Below are 24010 nucleotides of genomic sequence, written 5' to 3'. Positions count from 1 at the left end.
GGCTGAAAACATTTTAGGCCTTGATTAGATTGTATGTAGGCTACAAGTCTATAGGACTAGGCCTGAGCAGACAGGCAATAAGCCTCAGAGATAACAATTGCACCAGGACAATGAAAGTTACTTTTACACCCATGGACCCAAAGTTAGTTAACTATGTAGGTCTTATGGTGGTCTTGACTCCTCTAGCTTCTTCAATCCTTCCCCCAAGCTCTTTCACAGTTTCCTGAGTTCCACCTATTGTTTGGCTATGGGTCTCTGCATCTGTTTACATCAGCTGCTGGATGAAGCCCCTCAGGAGTTATGCTAGGGTCCTGCCTGTAAGCAAAGCAGAATATCACTAATAGTGTCAGGTGCTGGCTCTCTCCCATGGGATGTGTCTCAAGTTGGGCTACTCATTGATTAGCCCTTCTCTCACAATCTGTCTTTTCCTGACAAATTTTTTTGAGTTGAAGGATTTTTGGGTTGGTTAATGCTCTCCACTGGAAGTCCCACCTAGCTGGCTATAGGAAGTGGCCACTTAAGTCTCCATATCCCCAGGTACTAGGAATCTCAGGGTCACGCCCATAGACTCCTGGGAGACCCGCCCATTTCTGTTCTCTCCAAGGCCCCACACAAACCCCTGATCCCCACTCCTGTTCCCCTCCCTATCTCCTTTCTCCATCCACTTCTGATTCCTTTTGAATGTGATTCAAGCATCTTCCTTTGGGGCCTCCTTGTTACTTAGCTTCTTTGGATCTATGGTTATTCTGTACTTTATGGCTAATATCCACTTTGTACATTTTTTTAAAGGTCTCCTATAGCCCAAGCTGGCCTCAAATTCTGAATCCTTAACTCTCAAATTCTGGGATTTAGTTGTAAGCCACTAAATCCAGACTGTACTATAAATGTGATTAGTACCTTTCTATAAAGTTGCTAGAGAAAGCATTAAAAAAATAAATAAATAAATAAATAAATAAGCCAGGAGGTGGCGGTGCACGCCTTTAATCCCAGCACTTAGGAGGCAGAGGCAGGCGGAATTCTAAGTTCTAGGCCAGCCTGGTCTACAGAGTGAGTTTCAGGACAGCCGGGACTACACAGAGAAACCCTGTCTCAGAAAAACAAAACAAAACAAAACAAAGATTAAAAAGTGAACAAAGCTGGGCAGTGGTGGTGTACACCTCCTTTAAATCCAAGCATGGGTAAGCAGGCCGATCAATCTCTGTGAGCTCGAGGTCAGCCTAATCTACAGAGCAAGTTCCAGGACAGCCAGGGCTACACAGAAATCAAAAAGCCAAAACATGAACACCAGACAGAAACTAGTTCCCATGAATCTAAGTGGTAGCAAAAACTAAAGTTTCTAAAAAGGTTACAAAAGGTGAAACTTCATATTTTAAGTATGTAACTATCTCATAAGTTTGGTAAAGTACTTCAACAAGTAACAAGTCAAATTACACAGACTAGAAAAACAAAAAGATCCTCAAACAGAAATGGAATAGTCAATCCTAGAGACTGCAGCAGCTTTAGAAATTCAACAGACACCAAATATAAGATTTTTCTTTTTATTCAACTTTAATTTTATATATGTAAGATAATTTCAAAATTTTTTGGGTCAATAAATGTTAAGGTATAAGCTGTAAAAATATATATATATATATTTGAAACTGTAAAAGATCCAATTTGAATGTAAGAAAGCCTTTACAAAATTTCTGATAAAACACTCAAATTCAGACTAGAATTCTGCAAAGTCAGATTAACAACCTTTAACGTTGAAATATTGGTACATAATTTTAAAAAATGCCCACCATGTTGAAGAGATTCATGCTATCAATGTGTACCACATTGAGGTAAGTCTGTCAACTGGTTTAGTCATCTGCACTATTACTGTAAGTGTGCACACAGCCACTGGTTTTCTAAACCACACAGACGGCTAAGGCAAATTTGCTGTTCTTTCTCTTTCTTTCTTTCTTTCTTTCTTTCTTTCTTTCTTTCTTTCTTTCTTTATTTATTTATTATATGTAAGTACACTGTAGCTGTCTTCAGACACACCAGAAGAGGGCATCAGATCTCATTATGGGTGGTTGTGAGCCACCATGTGGTTGCTGGGATTTGAACTCATGACCTTCTGAAGAACAGTCGATGCTCTTCTCTGCTGAGCCATCTCACCAGCCCAAATTTGCTGTTCTTAAATGGATGTTTTAAACAAAAAGCATAATTTATGTCAAGGTGGGTGGGGTATGTGAGGTCATGATTTTCTTAAACCTGGCAATGAGCTCAATAAGCTTTAAAGTTTTTAGACTTAATTGATTCAACCTAAAAAACAAGTATTTACAAATACATACTTTTATTCACAAGCATATAGATCAAAATATTGTACAAGAATAAAACTTTTATGTGCAGTGCAAATTCTCCATCCCACAGGCTTTATCTATCTATTTATTTATTTATTTACTGACTTATTTTGTGGTACTTGGAACTGAACCTACAGCCTCATGTATGCTAGGCAAGTGCTCTACCACTGTGCTACATTCCCAGATCCCCTTTTAAGTTCTTCAGACAGGGCTCACTAAAAGTTGTTCAGGCAGGCCTTGAACTGAGATTCTTCTACCTCTGCCTTTCATGAAACCAGGATTATAAAAAAGTAATCAACACCAACAAGTGGCCTGCCTGAATAAAGATTTTGGGGTCAAAGACTATTCATTTTAGTATTTTAAAAGCATGTTCTGAGTAATTTTGTTAGGTTACAAAGATTAATTTCATTTTACCTACTGGATTCCAATGAAAGCATTGCAGATTAACTTAGTACTGGAAGAAGATGGAGGGAGCACCTGGATATCTAACATATAACCTATTAAGCAAAATATTACATAATTTAAAAGGCAAAGATATAATAAGATTTTAAGTCACAGGGAAGGCAGTTGTTAAGAAAGACTTAGATGGTTTTGGAACTGCTGACTACAAACAAGTGTAGTAGTTACTGACTGGGCAATGAGGCCTCCTTAAGTAAACTGCTGGAACATGCAGTCTCAGTATTTCAATAAATAGACACCTATACACATACCGACTACACAGCCTCACACATACAATCATGTACAGTTATTCTTATTGTTGAATGAGTTCATGTCTTTTGGTTAGGCAAATTTAATTTGCCATTCCCTAGCTTCAATAAAAGCAAGTTATCTAGAAAGCTGAAAACTTCATTATTTCTTTTACACGTACTGTGTGAGATGCAAAAATAGTTGTGTTGATTTTCAGCAGAGGAGGGAAATAGGTCAGGAGTCTTCACCATCACTAAATCTCCAGGAACTGAGTGCTGTTGAACATTCTGAGATGAGTCAGTCTGAATTGCAGTTCATTTCTATTTCATCCCCAGAGTTATTACCTTCACCTCAGCTTTCAACCAGTTATGATTTGGGAAGAACATAGAAAGTTTCCAGACAGGATCTATTTCCTCAGTACTCTACCAAAATTTGAAAGAATCTTATTTAAATGAGAGGTGCTCCAAAACACTTCCTGCACCACTCCACACTGATACTGGGTGGGGCATCGATTTTCTGTAACTTTTCAAGAATCTCTGAAGACAGACTTCTGTATGCGAGTCCATATTCATTGTCAAAAGCCTCTGAAAGACATTTTCAAAAACACAATTGAAATTTGTTAGTGAAACAAAAGCTATGTACTTTAAAAAATTATACTGAGTCATGTGATAGATTACATTGCTTATTTAAAAGTTGTGATTATTTAGTATCTTTTTAGATAGAAAATTTTAAGGTAGAGTGGAGTAGGCAATACAGGGCCGCAGCATTTGTGTGGAGGTCAGAGGACAATCTGAGGGACTCAGTTCTTTAGTTCCATCCTGTGGGTACTGGGGATGGAACTCTGGTAAGCCATCTCACCTGCTGTCTTATTTTAAGACAGTCTTACTAGTATAGAGCCCCGCCCCCAACACTGCCCTCCAACTTGTGGTTCTCCAATCTTAGCCCCCAGGTGCTGAGAATACAGGCATGTGCACTGGGCCCAGCTAAAAGCAGTAATCTGCTTTGCTTTTCTTTTTAAAGAAAGGCTTTATTTTAGCTTACAGTTCCAGCATGACCATCCACAATGGTGCCAAAGGCATGGCATGGTATGACATAACAGCAGGTGTAGAAAGCTGTCCAATCACACTACAACTTTTTTAAAGGCCACTACTAATACCAGCCACATTTTCTTTCCTTTTTTTATGCTGATGAATGAGCCCAGGTCCCTGTATGCTAGGCAAGTGATCTAATACTCCCACCAGCTCCATTTAAAAACAAAAACAAAAACAAACTTTAACTTCAAAAATAAATTTTTATTGACTCTCCCATTAATTAACTTACCAATATCAATGTTTTCTCTCCCAAGAGACACTAATGATAAGAAAAGGATTTCTCTGTATAAACTCCTATTAAAAGAAAAAAAAAAATAAGGATTCTGAAAAAGTCAGCAAAACAGCAACAAACCGCATACAGATGGAATGAGGTTTTCTTGGTCACTCTCGTCCAGGGCGGCCAGGAACTTACTGTGTGGTTATGACTGGCCTCAAACTCTCGGCCATCTTCCTGTCTTGCCTAAGTGCTGAGACTACAGATATGAACCAGTACACCTAGCAGTGCATAGTGAAAATACATTCAACTTGATACTTAGCTAATAGCTATGTAATTATTTCCTGCTTTCATGTAATACCTCAGGTATGTGAGGTATCTTTGAGGAAACTAGTTGAATGATACACTAAACTTTGTATTATAAAAAATATCCTGTGAGCCTCTAATTCAAATTTTTAACTTTTTAAAAAAGCTAAGGGGGTTGGGTGGTGTGGATCTATCACACAGCCCTGGCTGAACATGTACAAGGCCTTCTCTGGGTTTCAACACCAGTACTATGGCTCTAGGGCCGTGGCACAGTGGCACTGTGTTTGTCTACCATGCACAAGGGCCAAAGTCTAATAACTTCTATCTACCAAGACAAACATTAAAAAATAACAATGAGGTGGACTTGCAAAATGAATTTATTGTCCTGGGTGGCACGTGCCTGTAATCCTAGCACTTGGGTGATAAGAGAGAGGATGATAGGAAGTTCAAGTCCAGGCTGTATCAAAAAAAAAAAAAAAAAAATTAGGAAGCAATGCAAATTCTAATTATGCCTCATATGAAGCTTTTTTTAGAAGCTTAAGAAACAGTAAAATGACATTCAAACCCTTTGTAGCATCCAAGCTATAGATGGAAGTTACTCCTAAGACTTCAAAGTCATCTCAACTTCAACAATTAGATGCTAAGTACACCATCAGGTGCCAATGTGAATTCTTGTTCTATTTCTGAGGCCATCAAAGGGACTATGAGTAAGAAGCTCCAAAAAGGACTCTGGGAATTGGTGTGTGATGGCACATACCATTGATCTCAGCACTTTGGAGGCAGATGCAGATAGATCTCTGTGAGTTCAAGGACAACCTGGTCTATATACTGAGTTCTAGCCAAGTCAAGGCTATACTTGGAGACCTTATCTCCAAAAAAGACAAAAGATTAGGACTCTGGGAAAATTCATAATATTTGATATAATTATGCTCCATTTCCAAAGCTTGCACAGTAAAATTCACCTAGTTAAGATGGGAATGAGTACAGAACCCAACAAAAGGATCAGGAAGAGACTCACATCTGATTTCATTACTTTTATCTCTTTCCTAAACTAATTCTACTTCTAATCTCATAATCTTTTATTCAACAAGAAAAAAACTGTGTGGTTATCACAGGATGGCACATACATACTTACGTATATCAAAATTTAGAAATTAACAGATCTCCAGTGAAGAGGAGAAACATTTAAACCATGTACTTTCATTATCTATGGCTTATCTTACTAAGATTTAACCTATACTTTTTGGCTCACTATACATTTGTGATGAGTTATGGATGCATATATTTGAATAGCACTTATTTCTTTTATGATCAGAGGTATTACATATAACATACATGCTCGTGAGGCCCAGGCAGGCAAACCAAGCCCAAGAGAACCCCTTCCTGGTGCCTTGGGATAATCTCTTGTGCACTGTATACGAAGCATTACCTATCTCAGTGTTTTGTAAACATCTCCAACACCTTTTTGATTGATTTAATAAAGAGTTAATGGCTTTCAGCAAGGAAGGAAAGGATAGGCAGTATTTTGGGGAGAAGAAAGGAACTCTGGGAAAGAATAAGTTGAGAGAGTCACCAGCCAAACTTAGAGGAAGAAGCAAGTCTTGGTACTCAAGAGGTAAGCAGCTATGTAGTAGAACAAGATTAGTATAAATGGGTTCAGTGTAAGTGTAAGAGCTGGTTGGGAACAAGCCCAGGCTAAAGTCAAGCTTTCTTTTTTTCCTTTTTTTAAAGACTTATTTATTTTATGTATATGAGTACACCACTGCTCTCTTCAGACACACCAGAAGGGAGCATCAGACCCCATTACAGATGGTTGTGAGCCACCATGTGGTTGCTGGGAATTGAACTCAGGACCTCTGGAAGAGCAGTCTATACTCTTAACCGTTGAGCCATCTCTCCAGCCTCAAGCTTTCATAATTAATAAAAAGTCTCTGTGTCATTACTTGGGCAGCTGGCAGGCCAGAGAAAATCAGGCAACAGGCAATAGACTGGCCCTGGTTGTGGAATTGCTGGTGAGTGGGACACGAGTATGTGAGCAAAGGAGAGCTGGCCCTAATACGTGTATGCCATGCAGTGGCAAGGGTGAGATGCCACTCCACCTCATCCTCTGCCACCTACAGCAGGCAGGAGAGCTGACCCTACTGGTATGTGCATGCGTGAGCCAACCCAGAGAGCCTGAGAGCCAGCTTCTTGGCTGTTACCTTGGGTGAGCTAGCCAGGGACAATGCTGGGGAGCTTGCCCCAGTGGTGTGGATGCTGGAGAGCTAGCCAGCTGATCGTCTCAGCAACTACTCAGGTCCAAATCTAGGAGTCTGACCCATCTATAAACTGCAAGAACACATGAAAGGGCCGTCCTGCAGATCCAAAACTGCAGGACTTCTATGACACAGGGCAACTACAAGATATCTGGATGGAGACCTGGTGAGGATTTAGCATTGGTAGAGTTGCAGGAGCCAAAGGCCTGGAACCAGACCAATTATTCATTGTCATGATCATTTGCAAGTAAAGAAATGTGGACAAAGGGTATACTGTGTGACACATACTGTAGAATACATTGTCACAGAGTACAACTTCTACAATGAGATTTTTTTTTTTTCCTTTTGGCAGGAAGATTGCAAGGGTGGAAGGCAAGTAAGAAGGGACAGGGAGATGAGTGGGATTGGGCGTATGTATGATGGAAAATTCACCAAAAAAAATCAATAAAATGTTAAAAAAATAACATCATAAAATGCTAAATCAAGTGGAATCAAGTAAAAGATACTGAAATCATTACCTTTGTCTTTTCGTGCCTGCCTTCATTTGCTGGGAAAGCAGGTTGATGGGCTTAAGAACATCATTCTGCTGAATACTCTGCCTGATAGTCTCAACTAAAGCGCTGGCTGCCTGCTGATCCTCGGACAGAAGTGCCGGTTTCCTCTCAGAATCTAAAGAACGATAGATACGTGCAAAGTAAGTTTCCCAAGCAGTAACAAGTTTCCAGAGCTGTGTCACCTCTCCTTGTCTACTCAGTATCACCTCCCACTTGTCAATAAAATCATATTAGATCATATTCTCATCTCATGTTAATAGTGGGTAAAAGTGTGTAGTCCTGAAATTATCTGCATCAAAGCATCCTTTTCTTCCAGCCTAAGCATACATTTTATGCATTTATGCATGTTTAATGTGTGCATATGATTGAACTGTCTCATGGTTATGTTTTAGAAATTATATTGTATGTAAGCACATACAATTTTTCTTTTGGGGTGGGGTAGTTAAGACAGGATTTCTTTGTCTTACCCTAGTTGTCCTTACTAAAGCATATTCTCTGTTCTTTTTTAACCTTCTCCCTTCTTCTCCAATTTACAGTTTCTTCCCAGAGGCTGGGGTGTGATACTAAATTCCAGAAACTGTAGTAAGACCAAGGAGTAACTTTTACTTATCATAAAAGTGAATATAACAGAAGGAACCAGAACCCCAATGAAAAAAGAACTGCTTAGAAACTATCCAATTCATAGTTAAAGTTTTATTAGAAAATAAAAATCATAGGTTGGGTGGTGGGTGGCTTTAATCTCAGCACTTGGGAGGCAAAGGCAGATGGATCTCTATGTTCTTTATGTTGAGGCTAGCATGATTTACAGAGTCAGTTCCAGGACAACTAGAGCAAGACAGAGAAATCCTGTCTTAACTACCCCACCCCAAAAGAAAAATTGTATGTGCTTACATACAATATAATTTCTAAAACATAACCATGAGACAGTTCAATCATATGCACACATTAAACATGCATAAAGGATGCTTTGATGCAGATAATTTCAGGACTATACACTTTTACCCACTATTAGCATGAGATAAGAATATGATCTAATAGGTTCTCACCTAGCCTACCCTCACATCTAGTATTTGTTATAGAATAATGCATTTCTCAAATAACATAGCTACCAAGTAAACTAGTAAAATCCTCATTTTCAACCAAATTAACAGCACAGCTCTCTATCATCATTGGCTCCTTCCTACTGGTTAATCTCAGACGTGATCTTTATGCCAACAGTGACTTTAGAGTACAAACATGCAATGCCACCATTTCAATTCATTCATTCACCCCTTTTGAGATAGGATCTAGCTATATAGTCCAAACTGACCAGGAACTAGCAATGTCTAGGCTGACCTTAAACTTGTGATTTATCTTCCTGCCTCAGCTTTCTAAATGCTTGAATTATGGGCATATACACCACCATACATAGCTAAGGAATTTCTGTGCTAGGGATTTAACGCAAAGCTGCTGCTGCTTCTTCCTTCCTTTTTTTTTTTTTTGGTTTTTGTTTTTCGAGACAGGGTTTCTCTGTGTAGTTCTGGCTGTCCTGGAACTCACTCTGTAGACTAGGCTGGCCTCGAACTCAGAAATCCACCTGCCTCTGCCTCCCAGTGCTAGGATTAAAGGCGTGCACTACCACCGCCCGAATAGAATTCTTTTAAAGACAGTTTCTCACCATGGCTTAGAACTCACAGAGATCCACTTGCCTCTGCCTCTGGAATTCCAGGATTTAAGGAATGTCTTGCCAAGCCCAACCCTGTTGTCTCTTCAATTCTCTTTTACTTACTCAAGTTCCTCCAAGAGACATACAGAGGTTCTCCTGGTTCCTGATGAAGGTTGATATTATCCCATAGCAGTTGTATATATACCAGTTTGCTGTCCTGGGACAGAGATGATAGAGGAAGCTAAAAGAGATTAACAAAATTAATTTTCCAATTAAAATGTTACCAGTAATAAATTATAGACTCAAAATTAATTTTTATTAATGCCTGATGACAAACTGTCTTATTATTTTCTGGCACATATGTTTTGTTTTTCTGACATTAAAAGACTGGATGGATAATTTGGTAAATGGTACAAAGGCACAATGATGTAATCATCATAACAACCAAGTCTATTACTTTTATGAGGTACCTTTTTTTTTTTTTTTTACTCATTACTTGTTAAAATAAAGAAGTCAATCAGGGGCCTGGTGTCTCCCAAAGTTCAATATTATAAAATAGAGGCATGCTGGCAGCTCCTTGTCTGCAGTCAGTGAGCCCAGCATGGGCTTTGGGAGGCAGGGAGCTGGCATCTTAGTGTAATCACTAATTAGAAATTTACCTTACACAAATGGTTCCCTAATTTTTAATTATATTATCTGAAAATTATTAATAAGATATTCCCAATAAGATAACTGTACATTTTTCAGGAGAAAGTATGATAGCTAATGATAAATGCTTCCTTTTCTAGCTACCAGCACAGCTAGTCAGAGCAGCCTAAATCCAGGCCATATTGGCACACACATGTGGAAACACTATGGACAACTCCATGAGCTCTAAGAGAGAAGACACTCTCTTGGCTACCAATTTTCTTCTCACTACTGGCTGGGATGTGACTCTGATAGCCTGAAGATAGAAGTTAGTCATCTTAGACCAGAAAACCTTAAAAGTAGAAAGCACACACAGCTGTGAAAAAGAAAACAAAAACAGAAGACTCTCAGCCCAAACACTACCATCCTGTCCAAAGTTTCTGCTCCTCCTCTGTTATCTAGTTCAGCAGCTTGGGGTTCAGCGTACTCAGCTACAGCCGTGCAGCTGAGTACAAAAGTACTCACCTGTACACCTTCATTACAATGCTCAGAGGTGAGAATAAGTCCTGGCAAGTTGCTAGGAAGGTCCAGACGTCTGAAATACCAAACCAGGTTCCAGAAAATGATTGGATGCTGATTGATGAATGAGGATGTATGAATGACCTGATCACCTTCATTTTCTAGCAAAGATTCAAGCTCCTTCCGAAGCACTAGAGGACTCAAATAGGGCACAGATACAGGAGGAGGATTGGGCCGCTTGCCTAGATGGTCCTTTAAAAAACAGACAAAAAGTGGACATTATCTAACTCTGTACGCTTGCCAGTACTCTGCTGTGAGATTATACTTCTCTATCTTGTTAAAATTGTTATTTCAGGACTATTACTATATGTAGTAAAACATGCTAATGAACCAAAGCAGAGAAAGCCCTAGGTTATACTTTAGATAAATAATTGTACGAGAAAATTGATAATCTATATTTCAATAGACTCTTTCACAATGCTAAAAGATGGAGTAATTTTTTTGTTTTCTTTGTTAGCTAGGAGTTGTGGCTGGCAGAGACAGACTGCTCCAAGTATGAAGCCAAAGTGACCTACATATTGAATTCAAGGTCAGCTAGGACTATAAAGAAAGATGTTTCAAAAAGGCAAAAATTAAAAAAAAAATTTAATTTAAATTTTAAATTCACATTTTAAATGAAAACTTTGAAAATGTAAAATCCAACATAAAGGCTCACAACCTCAAAGTAGCTATGCCAGATGCATAAAAGATGTATAAACTTTGGGTCTAGTTAATTTTGGCATTTAATACTTTCTTATATCCAAGTTTTTTCTAAAAGTTAATTTTAGAATTAAATTTAAAATTAAAAAAGTTAAATTTAGAATAAAATTAAAACAAAACAAACCCTGAAACTAAGCACGTTTCTAGATTTAAATGCCAATTTGTAAGGTTGCAATCAACCAAATCAGGACTGTGGAAACTTCTTGTACCTAACTAGGAGAAAAAACAACGGTGCCTGCAATTTAAAGCCTAAAGTGCCCCAATCAAGCAAGGCTGACTTGACTTTACCTTGATGCCTAAGACCACATCCTGCCCCAGAAACATTTCCTTTTTTTTTTTTTTTAAAGATTTATTTTATTTATTTTATGTGTATGAGTACACTATAGCTGTACAGATGGCCGTGAGCCATCATGTGTGTGGCTGCTGGGAATTGAACTCAGGACCTCTGCTGGCTCTGCTGGCTCAGGCCCAGCTTGCTCGCTCAGGCCCCGCTCCCTCCAGCATAATTCACTGCAGCTGTCTTCAGACACACCAGAAGAGGGCGTCAGATCTCATTATGGGTGGTTGTGAACCACCATGTGGTTTTTTGGGATCCGAACTCAGGACCTTCAGAAGAGTAGTCAGTGCTCTTACCCACTGAGCCATCTCACCAGCCCCAGAAACACTTCTGACACAACTTTCATGATTAAAATTCTGAAAAAAGACTGAATATCCTGATGATTCCTTAGTTTAGGGTATAATATTGTGATTATATTTGTTAAAGTCATCATTTACAGATACCTGCTGAAATATTTATATGTAGCATAGACATTGCTTGAAATTGCTTTCAAAATAACTTAGGTATAGAAAAGTTAATAAGGATTTTCATAAATAATAATCAAAAAAAATGGCCATAAACTAAAAATTACTAAAAGTAGCTGTTGGGTCAGGAAACTTAATAAGCTGGGTATGGAAGTACATACTACTTGGATGGCAGAGGCAGGAGAATATCTGTGAACTTCAGGCCAGCCTAGCCTATATTGTGAGACCTTTACATTTTTGAAAATTTCAGTACTAAAGTTTAAGCTGGGTGTGGTGGCACATGACTGTAATCCCAGTACTTAGGAAATAGAGGCATGAGGATTCCCACAAATCTGAAGCTAGCCTCACTTACATACTAAGTGCCAGGGCAGTCAGAGCTACAGAGCAAGATCATGTCTCAAAAGCCAAAAACACACGCACACACAGGTACATTTTCCATTTGAAAATCTTTCAGTTTCTTTATGGATTTTTTTGGGACAGGCACGCATCATCATACCTGGCAATGTTCATTATACCTTTCTATGTTCCTATGTGTTTGTGTATGTGCAGCACATGACACTGGGTGTCTTATGTCTCTCTCAACATTCACTACCTTATTTTGTGAGACAAAGTTTCTCAATGAACCTGAAGCTCAACAATTCAGCCTGGCTGACTGAGTAGAAAGCCCAGTAATCTGCCTCCACCTACACAGTGTTTGGATTATTAGGTATGGACCATCTGACGGGACTTTAACACTGGTACAAAAGATCTGAACTCCTGAGTGTTCATGCTTGTGCAGCAGCATTTTAATGGCTGAGCCACCTCCCCAGCACGACAGGGTCTTGCTATGTAGTTCTGCCAGGCTTAAAATTCACTGTGTACCACAAAGATGAATTTAATCCTCCTGTCTCAGCCTCAAGTGACACCAAAAATATTGTACCTATCACTTTTCACATGATACCATGAAATTGTGGGGTGTTCCAAGCTGTATTACACAAGTATACAGTATGGTTACAACAGTACATACCACATCTTCCTGCAGACTACTTGGAAGACTGACTGTTGAGACGCCATGAAATGGTCGCTGCGAGAAGTCGATATTCTGCAGAGGACCTCCAACACTATGACTTCGAGTCAAAGATACATTTCGCTTAGGTAAACTGTTAGATACAGATGAAATTTTCACACTCTGGACATCAACTCTGGGTTTCTTTATTTCATCACTGAAAAAAAATGAAGCAATGTTAGTCATGAAAAACAATCTAAATTCTAGAGAGGTATAGTATTTTCTACAGTGGATTTAAATGGCCTGAATCCCCTGAGAAGAACTGGCATCTGTTAAGAATTAAATGTGGGGCTAGAGAGATGGCTCAGCAGTTTAAGAACTCTTCTAGAGGTCCTGAGTCCAATTCCTAGCAACCACATGGCAGCTCACAACATTTGTAATGGGATCCAATGCCCTCTTCTGGTGTACTTACATACATAAAATAAAAAAACCTGTTAAAACAAAAATAAAACATGCACTTCTGATAACACAGAACAATTTTATAACTACAAATAAAAGACTTAAATGTGAAGCTGGAGGTATGGCTCAGTGGTGTAGCACTTGTCTCCTGAGGCCTACTCAATCTCTACCATCTCTCCCCCCAAGGAAGCATTAAACATTCCCCAAGCATTCTCCTAACACTGGTTGGATGGCTAACTGGTGATGGGTATGTGAGAACATGATATTAAAAAAACTGCCTATTCAGATGTTTTTATTTAACTGTTACTTCATCTTTATTAAACACAATCTCAAAGAAGTACTTGTCCATGTAAGTAAATACAGACTTCTGAGAGGCTTTTTATCTCTACTTGGCTATGATCTAACTAATAACAGAGATAGGATATGATTTACACTGGCTGGGGGCCGGGATGGGTCACACTGGCCTTGAATTTATAATCTTCCTCATTCAGTCACGTACCACCAAACCCAACTAGGCTGTCTTTAGATGTAGAATGTTCATAAGAATACTGCATTTCTTACAGTGAACTCTATGTACCCTTCAGTACCTTGATTCGACTGTATAACTCGTTTCTTCTGTTATGGTCTCACTGTGTTTCGAGAAATCCATAAAGCTTATCAAGTCAGGTTCTGCTGAACTGGACATAGATTTGTGTTCAGAGGACTCATTTGCTGATGGAATGCTGCCACTTTGTAAACTGTCACCAGACGTACTTGGTTTCAAGAAAAAGCTAAGTAAGAAACAGAGGGAAAAAAAGGCTTTAAAAAAAAATTTCCAAATCTAGGTTAGCTCAGTGAGAAAACATGTTTGCCATGCAAGATTGAGGACCTGAGTTGGATCTCTGGAAGCCACAGTAGAAGGAGAGAAACAACACTGGAGAAAGTTAGCCTGTGACCTACACATACACTGTTTCCGCACATACACAAACACACACTCATATCCACAATATATATGTTTTATTTTATTTTTATTTTTTATTTTGAGACAGGGTTTCTGTGTGTAGCCTTGGCTGGCCTCCAATTCAGAGATCTATCTGCCTCTGCCTTAAAGATGTGAGCTACCACCACCAGGCTTACAATATATTTTTTAAAGCAGGGACTTACTATGTAGCCTTTATTGGCCTGGAATACAATATGCAGACCAGGTTGGCCTCCAATCTCTGATTCTGTGATACCAAGTGCCTCTGCCTCCCTAGCACTGGGATTAAAGGCATGTGTGACCAATTCGCTCCATTTAAATCCCCATGTCCTCAAATAATTGTATTTAGAATCACTGCTTTATAGTAAACCAGTATTAGCTAGGAATCTACAGGGACGTGCTCCCTCCTCGGATGCACACCTCTGCTCTCCTCCCACTTCCCATCCTAAGATCTGAAAATAAGAGGGCTGCAGTGCTGACTGCTTGCACTATGAAAGAAAACGATGAAAAAAGAAAACAAAACATTCTCTAATTAAAAAAAAAAAAGTCACGAAGCTGGAGTGATGGCTCAGCACTTAGGAGCACGTGCTGCTCTGCAAATGGCCTCAGTTTGGTTCCCAGAACCCACACCTTACAACTATCCATCAACTCCAGGTCCTGGGATACTCCAGTGCTCCCTGGGCACCGGGCAGACAACACAGCCCATATACACATCTGCAGACAACAAAATACTCATACGTATAAAATCAATATAAAAGTCTTTTAAAATAAAAATAGAGACATGCTAGCACAAGCCTGTAATCTGAGAAACTGGAGGCTGAGGCAGAAAAACCTCAAGTTGAGTTCAAATTCAACTTGTGCTGCCTAACAAGATCCCGTCTCAGCCACTCCCAAACCAAACACAGGGCTAGGAAGAAAAGCAGGCAGGCTTGAAGGCTGGTTCCAGCAGTATGTTTTAGGTTGACCTTGCTGGGCACTGTGCTACACACCTATAAGCTCAGTTGTTAATCTATGTTGATCTTTAATTGTTCATAATGACACATTTATAGACCTTCATGTTGTGTTATTATTTTCGTCTTCTCTTTCCTTTTTTCTCTGAGTAAGACTGGGTAACAATAGGGCCATGCAAAGGATATTATTATCTGAGGTAATGATAAATGTTTTACTCTTGATAAGGGTTTGAATTCCACTAATGTACACATTTATTCTTCAAATGATATATTCTACATTTGCCTATTTTACTGTATGTAATGCTAAACTGTAGTTAATGACAACTCATCTTTAAATTGAGAAGTACATTAACATATTTACCTTGTATTTATTTAATTCAAACTGAAAATATTCCATCATTCACACTCAAGAGCTCAGTGTGAGCCAGGCACCACTGTGGCGCATACCAATGTGCTGACCTTTCACCTTTCTTAGCCCAGGGAAGCAGCCAGGCTTTTAGCTGTGCCAGTTCTTGCATCATCTTGTCCTTCAGCATCTTTAGATCCTAATACAAGTGTATACATAGTTATGGCGAAGGACACCAGATCTCAGCAAGTTACTACACCATGGAGGTTGAAAGAGGTCAAATGTAGATTCTAGATTGGTTTTGTTTGATTGATTGTTTGAACTATCTTTAGCAAAATATACATCAAATCAGAACCAAAAGGTAACAGAACATGTGGAAACAATTGCCAAACAAGCTGCCCATCATTTGATGAATGTGAAGTGTGCATAGCATGTGAGTATTTATGGGAGCTGGTGGTCTTTGCATGGCCCACACATCCATGGCAGATAGCCTCAAGATACCCCTGCCCCATACCTGCCCAGCTGCTGCTCCTTGGTTCACCCCTCCTCAGTAGTTCTTTTCTCCCTGTACCTAATCTGAGTAGATAAATATGAGCACAGCAGAAGTGATGGGCTCTCAATTCCAAGTCAGGTTACACGGCACTCTCGTCTCACCTCTCTCCATCTCTTCGAGATCACTTGGTCCAGGTGAAAATCAACTGCTATGTCAAAATTAGCTCATAAGGAAGTCTAAGTGGTGGGACTGGGGATTAGCTCAGTGGTAGAGTGCTTGCCAAAAGTGCAAGGCCCTGGGTTTGGTCCTCAGCTCCAGAAAAAAAAGAAAAAAAAGGTCTAAGTGGTCAGAAAAATGTTCAGATTTTCAAGGTGCAAGAGGGGGAAAAAGAATATTCAAATCAGATCTACAAAAAGAAACGCTCATTAGAAAAAACAAGAGAGTGGCACTGGAAAGTGACGCTTGAGCTTGAAGATTTCTGGGAATGATGCAGGTTCTCGAGATGGCCACCCAGTTCCTGAAGGAGCTAAAAAACAGTCAAGTCTGCAATCTGGATTAACAGATTGTTGGGATAGTTCGCTTGCTAGTGTGTTCGTGTGCGTCATTAGTCTAGCCTGGAGGATAAACGCTCTACCGGAATCTGTTCTGCTGTAATCTTGTTTACCAGCTCCCATGTCTCCTTTATTTCCCACCCTAGCTGTGAATCTCTGGATAAATTAAATCCCTCAGGAACCATAAGTGTGAAGAACAGAGCACAGTAAATTATTGTGAAAAGCAAAAAAAAAAAAAAAAAAAAAAAAAAAAAAAAGAAAGAAAGAAAGAAAGAAAAAAAGAAGGAAAAAGCAAGAGATGAGTTAAGATGATGACCTCAGTATAAGACAAGGAGGGGAGAAAGGAAGACACTCTGCTGGGAGCCCAGGCCAGAGGCCACATGGTCCCCCGGAGCTTGAGGCTGAGAGACTCCTAACACCCACCATCCCATCCTACCCTCCTTCCCAAACACAGCAGGCCACAATTCTGCAGGATCTGATCTCAACCTTTGGGGCTTCACATATAGTCCTATCTCCAGAAACAAACACAACAAAACAAATAAAAACAAGGGAAGCAGGAGACTCAAGGCACATGCTGTGAGTATAGAAGTTTGTCGAGCCATATCCCAGCCTCTCTAATTCCTGGCATTTCTATTACTAGGATTTGTTCCTCTCACTGTATCAGACAGTGGCAACAAGACGTTAAGATTTAATTTAGGTCTCTAAGGCAGAAGTTTTGTGTGTATGTATGTTTGTGTAGTTGTATGCACATGTGTATACATGAGTATGTATGTAGGATGTAGAAGTCAGGTCAATGTCCTGTGTCTACTTCAATCACTTTCCACTGTTTAGTTTTATTTTCAAGACTGTCCTTATATAGCTCAGGCTGGCCCCGATATATATATATATTTTCGAGACAGGGTTTCTCTGTGTAGCCCTGGCTGTCCTGGAACTCACTCTGTAGACCAGGCTGGCCTTGAACTCAGAAATCCACCTGCCTCTGCCTCCCAAGTGCTGGGATTAAAGGCTTGTGCCATTATTGCCCAGCAAGGCTGGCCTTGAACTCACAGACATATGCCTGCCTTTGCCTTCTGAGTAAAGGTGCCAGACCTGGCTTCACTGTATTTTGTTGTTTGTTTGTTTTTTAAACAGTGTCTCTCACTGAACCTGGTGCTCACTAACTTAGCTAGGCTACCTGGCTAGTGAGCTTCGGAGACTGAGTTGTCTCCACCTCCCCAGTGCTGGCATTTCAGATGGTGCTCAGGATCCAAACTCAGGCTCTCATGTTTGCTCAGGAAGCACTTTCAAAACCAAGCCATCTCCCCAACCCAGGGAGTACTGAAATAATACTAAAACATTAGTTTTGAATCAAGTATAAACAGAGAGTTTAATTGCAAGAATCTGCTCCTGGTATTCATACATAAAGCAGAACAGAAAAGTAGTCTAGAGAGAAAGGAGAGGACACCTTTCCTGAAGAGTCATGTCTTCAGGGCATTTATCTCCCAAGGGACCTTGCACAATACTAACCTGGCAGAGCCTCTCAGGTCTTTAAATTCTACATTGAGAAGAGGCAAGAAGTTGCTTTTACAGAATGGGCAGGTTGTATTCAAATTTGAATCATCTGCTGTCCATCCAGCCATGATTTCTTCATCATAAACCAGAGCCCCACAAGCTCTACACTGGGAGCAACTTGACATCAAAACCTAAAGGGAAAGAAGGAAGATACTCAAGAGTCTCCACGGTGGGAATGGATCTCAGTGGTCTATTCAACTGGGAAAATTACCACTTTTAGTTATTTTATTGGTTTCAACTAGAGTTAACAGCTCTTTTTATGTTACAGGTAAACTACTAATCTATTGCCTCAAAGATATTAAGTACTCCTCTGACTATTCACATAGATCCCACTGAATCCTATTAAGTGCTATTATAAGAATATGTTTACAGCCACTTTACCACAGGTACAAGAACTATAGAATCTTTACCTCCATTGCACAATTTTGATAGATGCTAGACATACTGGTATTCTGAGAAGAACCATGATCTGATTTTTCAAAGTCCTGCCCTTTGATATTTCTTGAAAATGGAACTTCACCTAAAGACAAGAAAGAAATAGAACACATAATGTACAAGAGTGCGCTCAATGCTTTGGAAATATATTAAGGAGGTAAGTACACATGAAATCTGGTGTTTATAGATAAATATTTACTATATAAATGTGGGTGCATATAGATATAAACTGATAAAATTAATAAAAGTTAACTAAATGTAGGTAGAGGATTTATAAATGTTTATTAAATAATTTTCTCAACTTTTCCTAATAACAACTTAGATATCTGTCCTACCAGTACTTGGAAGGAGGGAAAAAGAGAATGGGAAGGAGGGGCAAGGCTGTGCTATGTGATGAGACTTTAGTCTTAAAGAATCAGAAAAAAAGTAGATGAAAGTTTTTAATAATAGAGGTAATAATTCTGTCTTGACCTTGTAATTGTATTCCCCAGAGATCCTTAAAATCTATTTCGGTCACTGATTTACCCAGAGAACAAGGTAAAAAAAGAAAAACATACTCCCAAGGCCCCATTCCACAAATTCAGTTTCAGAGGAGGAGGGGAGGAAGGGGGTGGGGAAGGATAGAGGGGGAAGGGGACTGACTCCTTAACTGGTTCGGTTGACAATACATGGATACTTGTTGTTGACAACGTTGACTCTGATATCATAAAATCAGAGTAAGATAGATATATGGGGGTAAAAGTTACAGGCATAATGAAAACTGGGTTAAAGTGTGGCTACATGGTAGCACTGCTGCCCATATGCATAGGCCCTAATTCAATCTTCAGCACCACAAATAAGTAAAAAGCAAAAATAAAAGGCAAAAGAACAAGCGTTCCCCATACCTGTTGGACACTGCAATTTCCCAACATCTCCACTGCTGTTACTACTGCCAAGGCTTGTGTTGCTCTGGGTAAGTTCACTGGGAACCAACCCTGAGATACTTGTATTAGACAACAGATTCTCCCCCAGTATATGGTGATCTTCTAGGCCAGCTGGGAAACTATAATCTTTATTAGTTTCTTCCTATAAGTAAAAAGAAAAAACCCACAAACATAAGTAATATCTTCTGAAATGGAAATGGTTTCACTTTATTCCTTTCACACTGAAACTTTGTCTCTTAAAGCAAATAACCCCTATGTCTTTTCAAAACTGTCACGTTATCTCACTGACTTATGAAATTTCCACAGTCTAAGACATTCAAGAAGTGACATACCTCGATGGGGTGCTCAAAAACCGTCCCCTCACAAAGTCACCTGCTTAAAAAATGGCTGGGCTGTGCCCTAGGTGAACTAATCATTCACTAACATACTATCACATAATTAGTAACCCCCCCATTGCTTAATTAAGCACCCCAAACACACTGATACTTTATAAGACTCTATATGGTCATAGAGTCCAAATCCAAAAGGTCATGAAAAATCCTTTCTAAATGTCAAAAGACATTTCAGAAGTAAAATGGTTCATTCTGTTCTTTATCATAGTGCTAAGACCTCTCCACCCCTACCCCAGCCACAACACACTCTCATGGAGGGAAAACCCCAGGGCCTTTTATGTGAGGCTGGCTGGCACTCTACCAAGTAAGTCAAATCTTGAGCCTCAGATGAACACTTTTAAAGTTATTCTGTGTTGTTTGGACTGATCTTGTAAAGGTCTTTGAATACAAAGGCTAAGTAAGAATGCAGGAAATGTGCTGGGTGGTGGTGATGCACGCCTTTAATCTCAGCACTTGGGAGAAAGAGGCAGGCGGATTTCTGAGTTCTAGGCCAGCCTGGTCTACAGAGTGAGTTCCAGGACAGCCAGAGCTACACAGAGAAACCCTGTCTCGGAAAAAAAAAAAAAATACAGGAGATGGTTTAAAGATAACCTCGCATGTGCAAAGGCCTTAGTACCACACAGACAAAAGTCAGTTTGTTGTCATAATCCTGTACTTTTTATTCAATTAGTACTTTTCCTACTTTCCTTCAATAAACCTTACTTATCCAGTTTATTTTCCAGCTTCTTTACTTTCTTTGTCATTTTAATTTTGGCTGACTTTACACCTGAGAGCTTTAGCAATCTGGAATCATATTATCTTAAATTATTCATTCATTTACAACTCTGTGAACATGAAGGAGAAATTACAACATTTTTTTCTATAAGCAGTTTTTCTATTTATATTTTCACAAAAAGAAAATCTAATGATTTAGTCTATTTACAACATTTTAAGCTGCAGGGAGATTTCAAGTATAGTAAGGCAGTAACACAGGTAAAAAGCTATGTAAAAATGAAAGTGCCATGGAAAGTCGGGTGGTAAACCCAATCAAACCAATGCTGAAGGGGCTGAGGAAGGAAGAGAAGAAGCCTCAAGTCTGCCTGGTCTGCACGTTATCTTCCCATCTCTCAAACCCCAGAAGAGAAAGTAAAACGTCATGTATATATAACAATGATGTTGTTATAATTTCAAACACTATCAGTGCTTTCAAAAGTTTTAATTTAGGGGGCTGGTGAGATGGCTCAGTGGGTAAGAGCACTGACTACTCTTCCGAAGGTTGTGAGTTCAAATCCCAGCAACCACATGGTGGCTCACAACCACCCATAATGAAATCTGATGCTCTCTTCTGGTGTATCTGAAGACAGCTACAGTGTACTCATTTATAATAATAATAAATAAATCTTAAAAAAAAAAAGACCAGTTTAAAAAAAAGTTTTAATTTAGACTTATTTATGGAATTATAAAGTGATTCTGTTATTTTTTATTTTCATTTTTTTTTAGATTTATTTATTTATTATATGTAAGTACATTGTAGTTGTCTTCAGACACTCCAGAAGAGAGCATCAGATCTTATTATGGATGGTTGTGAGCCACTGTGTGGTTGCTGGGATTTGACCTCAGGACCTTCAGAAGAGTGGTCAGTGCTCTTAACCAATGAGCCATCTCTCCAGCCCTTATTTGTTCATTTTTATTTAAATGTATTTTTTTATCTTCTGTGCATAGGATATGTCTGCACTATCTATGTATAGTACATGTAGAGGTCAGAAGAGCGTATAAAATCCTCTAGAACTGGAGTTACGGATGGTTGTGAGCTGCCACGTGGTACCAGGAACTGAACCCAGGTCCTCTGGAAGAGCAGCCAGTGCTCTTAACCACTGGGCCATCTCTCAAGCCTCCTATTTTTCCTTTTTAAGACAGGATCTCATGTAGTCTAGACTGGCCTCAAACTTACTACATAGCGAAGGATGACCTTGAGCTCTTGATCTTCACGTCTTTACCTCCCAAGTACTGGGATTATAGGTGAGTGCCACCATGCCTTGCAATTCTGACAATGTATTTTTACATCATTTATTTTAAGTCATTTTATAAAACAGAACATGTATAAAGTTTTTAAAATATAAAACTATCCTTAGCAGAAATCTCTAGATTATACAAACACAAACATATACATGAAAGCACTACAGAGCATTCCTCCATCAGACAGACTGCAGAGGATAATGTTCTTACCTCGTCATCTGAGTAGCTATAGGCAGATGCTACAGCCACCCACATCTTACTGGCCACTGTTGCTGCTTGCTTCATACTAGATTTTAGGACATCTATCTTGGGCCCTGAGAGTATATTGTCCAACTTTAGCCCTGATAGAGAATTTACTACAGAACCTAGAGAGCTGTTTGGTGAAGAGCGCACTAATGCTGATAAGGAAGTGGACCGGTCTTTGTAAGTGCGGTAAGGAGTTTGTGGCTTGAAACGTCCAGTCAAAGTTTTAGACCTGGACACTGCAGGGGAGCTCTTCTCAATCTCAGTACTGTCTTGTGCTGATGGACCATGGTCTGAAGGTAGACTCGAGCTCCTTTCTAAAGGGTGAGGAAGCACAGCAGGAGAATCAAGCTCTTGGTTCCCCTCTCCATGCAATTCCATACTAGAAGATTTACTACCTAGTGGACTTTTCAGGTTCATGTAATTTTCAATTTCATCAGCCAGATTACGTGAAATTACTGGAGAAAATAACTTATCTTCAGAATCAGAAGTTTTTTCTACACATTCAGTGGCTAAAAGAGACAAAGGATCTAGTCCAGTTTCGACATCTTCCCTCTCAATGGCTTTCCTAGCAGCATATGAACTGCTCCTCTTATTCTTTGTATCTTGGGGTCCTGCTGCTGTGTCTCTGGACTGGTTACTGTTACGGTTACTTTGTAGACTGTTACATGTTGTCTGTACTGCAGTCTCTGCCACATTATCACCAACCACAGGTTCCAGGAGCTCCTGGCTTTCCTCCAGCATCTCTAGCACAGGAGATGATCTGTGCTCAGAATCCCAGGTGCCTTCTGACACACGAGTCCTACTGTCAGCTAGATGACAGTTAACATTCTCAAAGCTATGATGAGTTCTTGAGACATGAAGTGGAGAAGTCTTAGGACATGTCAGTGCTGCTGTGAGGATCTTGGCATCTGCTCCCATCATGATGGCCACTTCACTCGAATTCAGATCCAAACTGCTCTTCTTAAGTAGCATCCCCGCTCGACTTTCAGAACTAAAACTACAGCTCCTCTCTGGGAAATGCTTCTGTCTTTTTTCTCCTCTATCACCATTCTTCTTGAAATTAGTAACCTCACCAAAGACTGCATCCTCGACTGGAGCTTGAGTAGAAAACAGCACATTTGAAGTACTACCTAAAGGGGCAGCAATATAATAAAGTGAAACATCACTGTTTTCCAAAGTAGCAAAGCAATTATTCTGATTATGCGAAGAGCAAGACTACAGAGAATCTAGAGGGTGTAGAAGCAGCATCTCCCAAGGGGTCTAACAGTTAAAATGCCTGGTTTTCATCTAGGAGCTACATAAAGTGTATGCAGAAAAAGTATAGCCCAAATCTATCCAAGCTGGCCTCTTACAGGGAACATTTACCCTTCTCCTCTGTGCATATCATGCATATGAAAACACAGCATGCAGTCCATGCTGGATATGCCTGCACTGCTTACCTTTGCCAACAAACACGTAACTATGTTTCTTATATTTTAAGAGTCAATTTAGGGGCTGGTGAGATGGCTCAGTGGCTAAGAGCACTGACTGTTCTTCCAGGGGTCCTGAACTCAAATCCCAGCAACCACATGGTGGCTCACAAGCATCCATAATGAGATCTGATGCCTTCTTCTGGTGTGTCTGAAGATAACTACAGTGTAATTACATATAATACTAAATAAATCTTTGGGCCAGAACGTGCGCAGCTGGAGCGAACAGGGGCCCAAGAGAGTTCAATTCCCAGCAACCACATGATGGCTTACAACCATCTGTACAGCTACAGTGAACTCATATACATAAAATAAATAAATAAATCTTAAAAAAAAAACTTTTAAAAAGTCACTTTATGAAAATACTGAGTTAAATAGCAGACTCAAAAAAGAAAAATTCTCTTCTAATTTAACTTTCATATATCCAATTATTCAAACACTTTGCCAGGAAGCTGGGGATATAGCTAAGTGG

The 24010-nt window shown here is 39.5% G+C and overlaps 1 protein-coding gene across 4 annotated transcripts in view; it reads right to left on the bottom strand.

Annotated features, from left to right (window-relative positions):
- Positions 1 to 1524: 1524 nt before the first annotated feature.
- Positions 1525 to 24010, bottom strand: part of Dennd4c (DENN domain containing 4C) — a 95320-nt gene continuing 72834 nt past the window's right edge. For all 4 annotated transcript variants that reach the window (XM_031377810.1, XM_031377811.1, XM_031377808.1 and 1 more), the window contains 11 exons: positions 22034 to 23199; positions 19398 to 19578; positions 18489 to 18598; positions 18034 to 18209; positions 13817 to 13999; positions 12792 to 12987; positions 10232 to 10477; positions 9203 to 9320; positions 7399 to 7549; positions 4335 to 4399; positions 1525 to 3598 (listed from right to left, as the gene is read on the bottom strand). In XM_031377810.1, the coding sequence (XP_031233670.1) occupies positions 3462 to 3598; positions 4335 to 4399; positions 7399 to 7549; positions 9203 to 9320; positions 10232 to 10477; positions 12792 to 12987; positions 13817 to 13999; positions 18034 to 18209; positions 18489 to 18598; positions 19398 to 19578; positions 22034 to 23199 (2729 nt within the window). In that variant the 3' untranslated portion in view covers positions 1525 to 3461. The remainder of the gene's footprint in view (positions 3599 to 4334; positions 4400 to 7398; positions 7550 to 9202; positions 9321 to 10231; positions 10478 to 12791; positions 12988 to 13816; positions 14000 to 18033; positions 18210 to 18488; positions 18599 to 19397; positions 19579 to 22033; positions 23200 to 24010) is intronic.

The sequence above is a fragment of the Mastomys coucha genome, unplaced genomic scaffold (genome assembly GCF_008632895.1).
Source record: "Mastomys coucha isolate ucsf_1 unplaced genomic scaffold, UCSF_Mcou_1 pScaffold18, whole genome shotgun sequence".
Lineage (NCBI taxonomy): Eukaryota > Metazoa > Chordata > Mammalia > Rodentia > Muridae > Mastomys > Mastomys coucha.
Note: the sequence above shows the minus strand (reverse complement) of the source record. Positions and strands in the feature narration are given on the sequence as shown.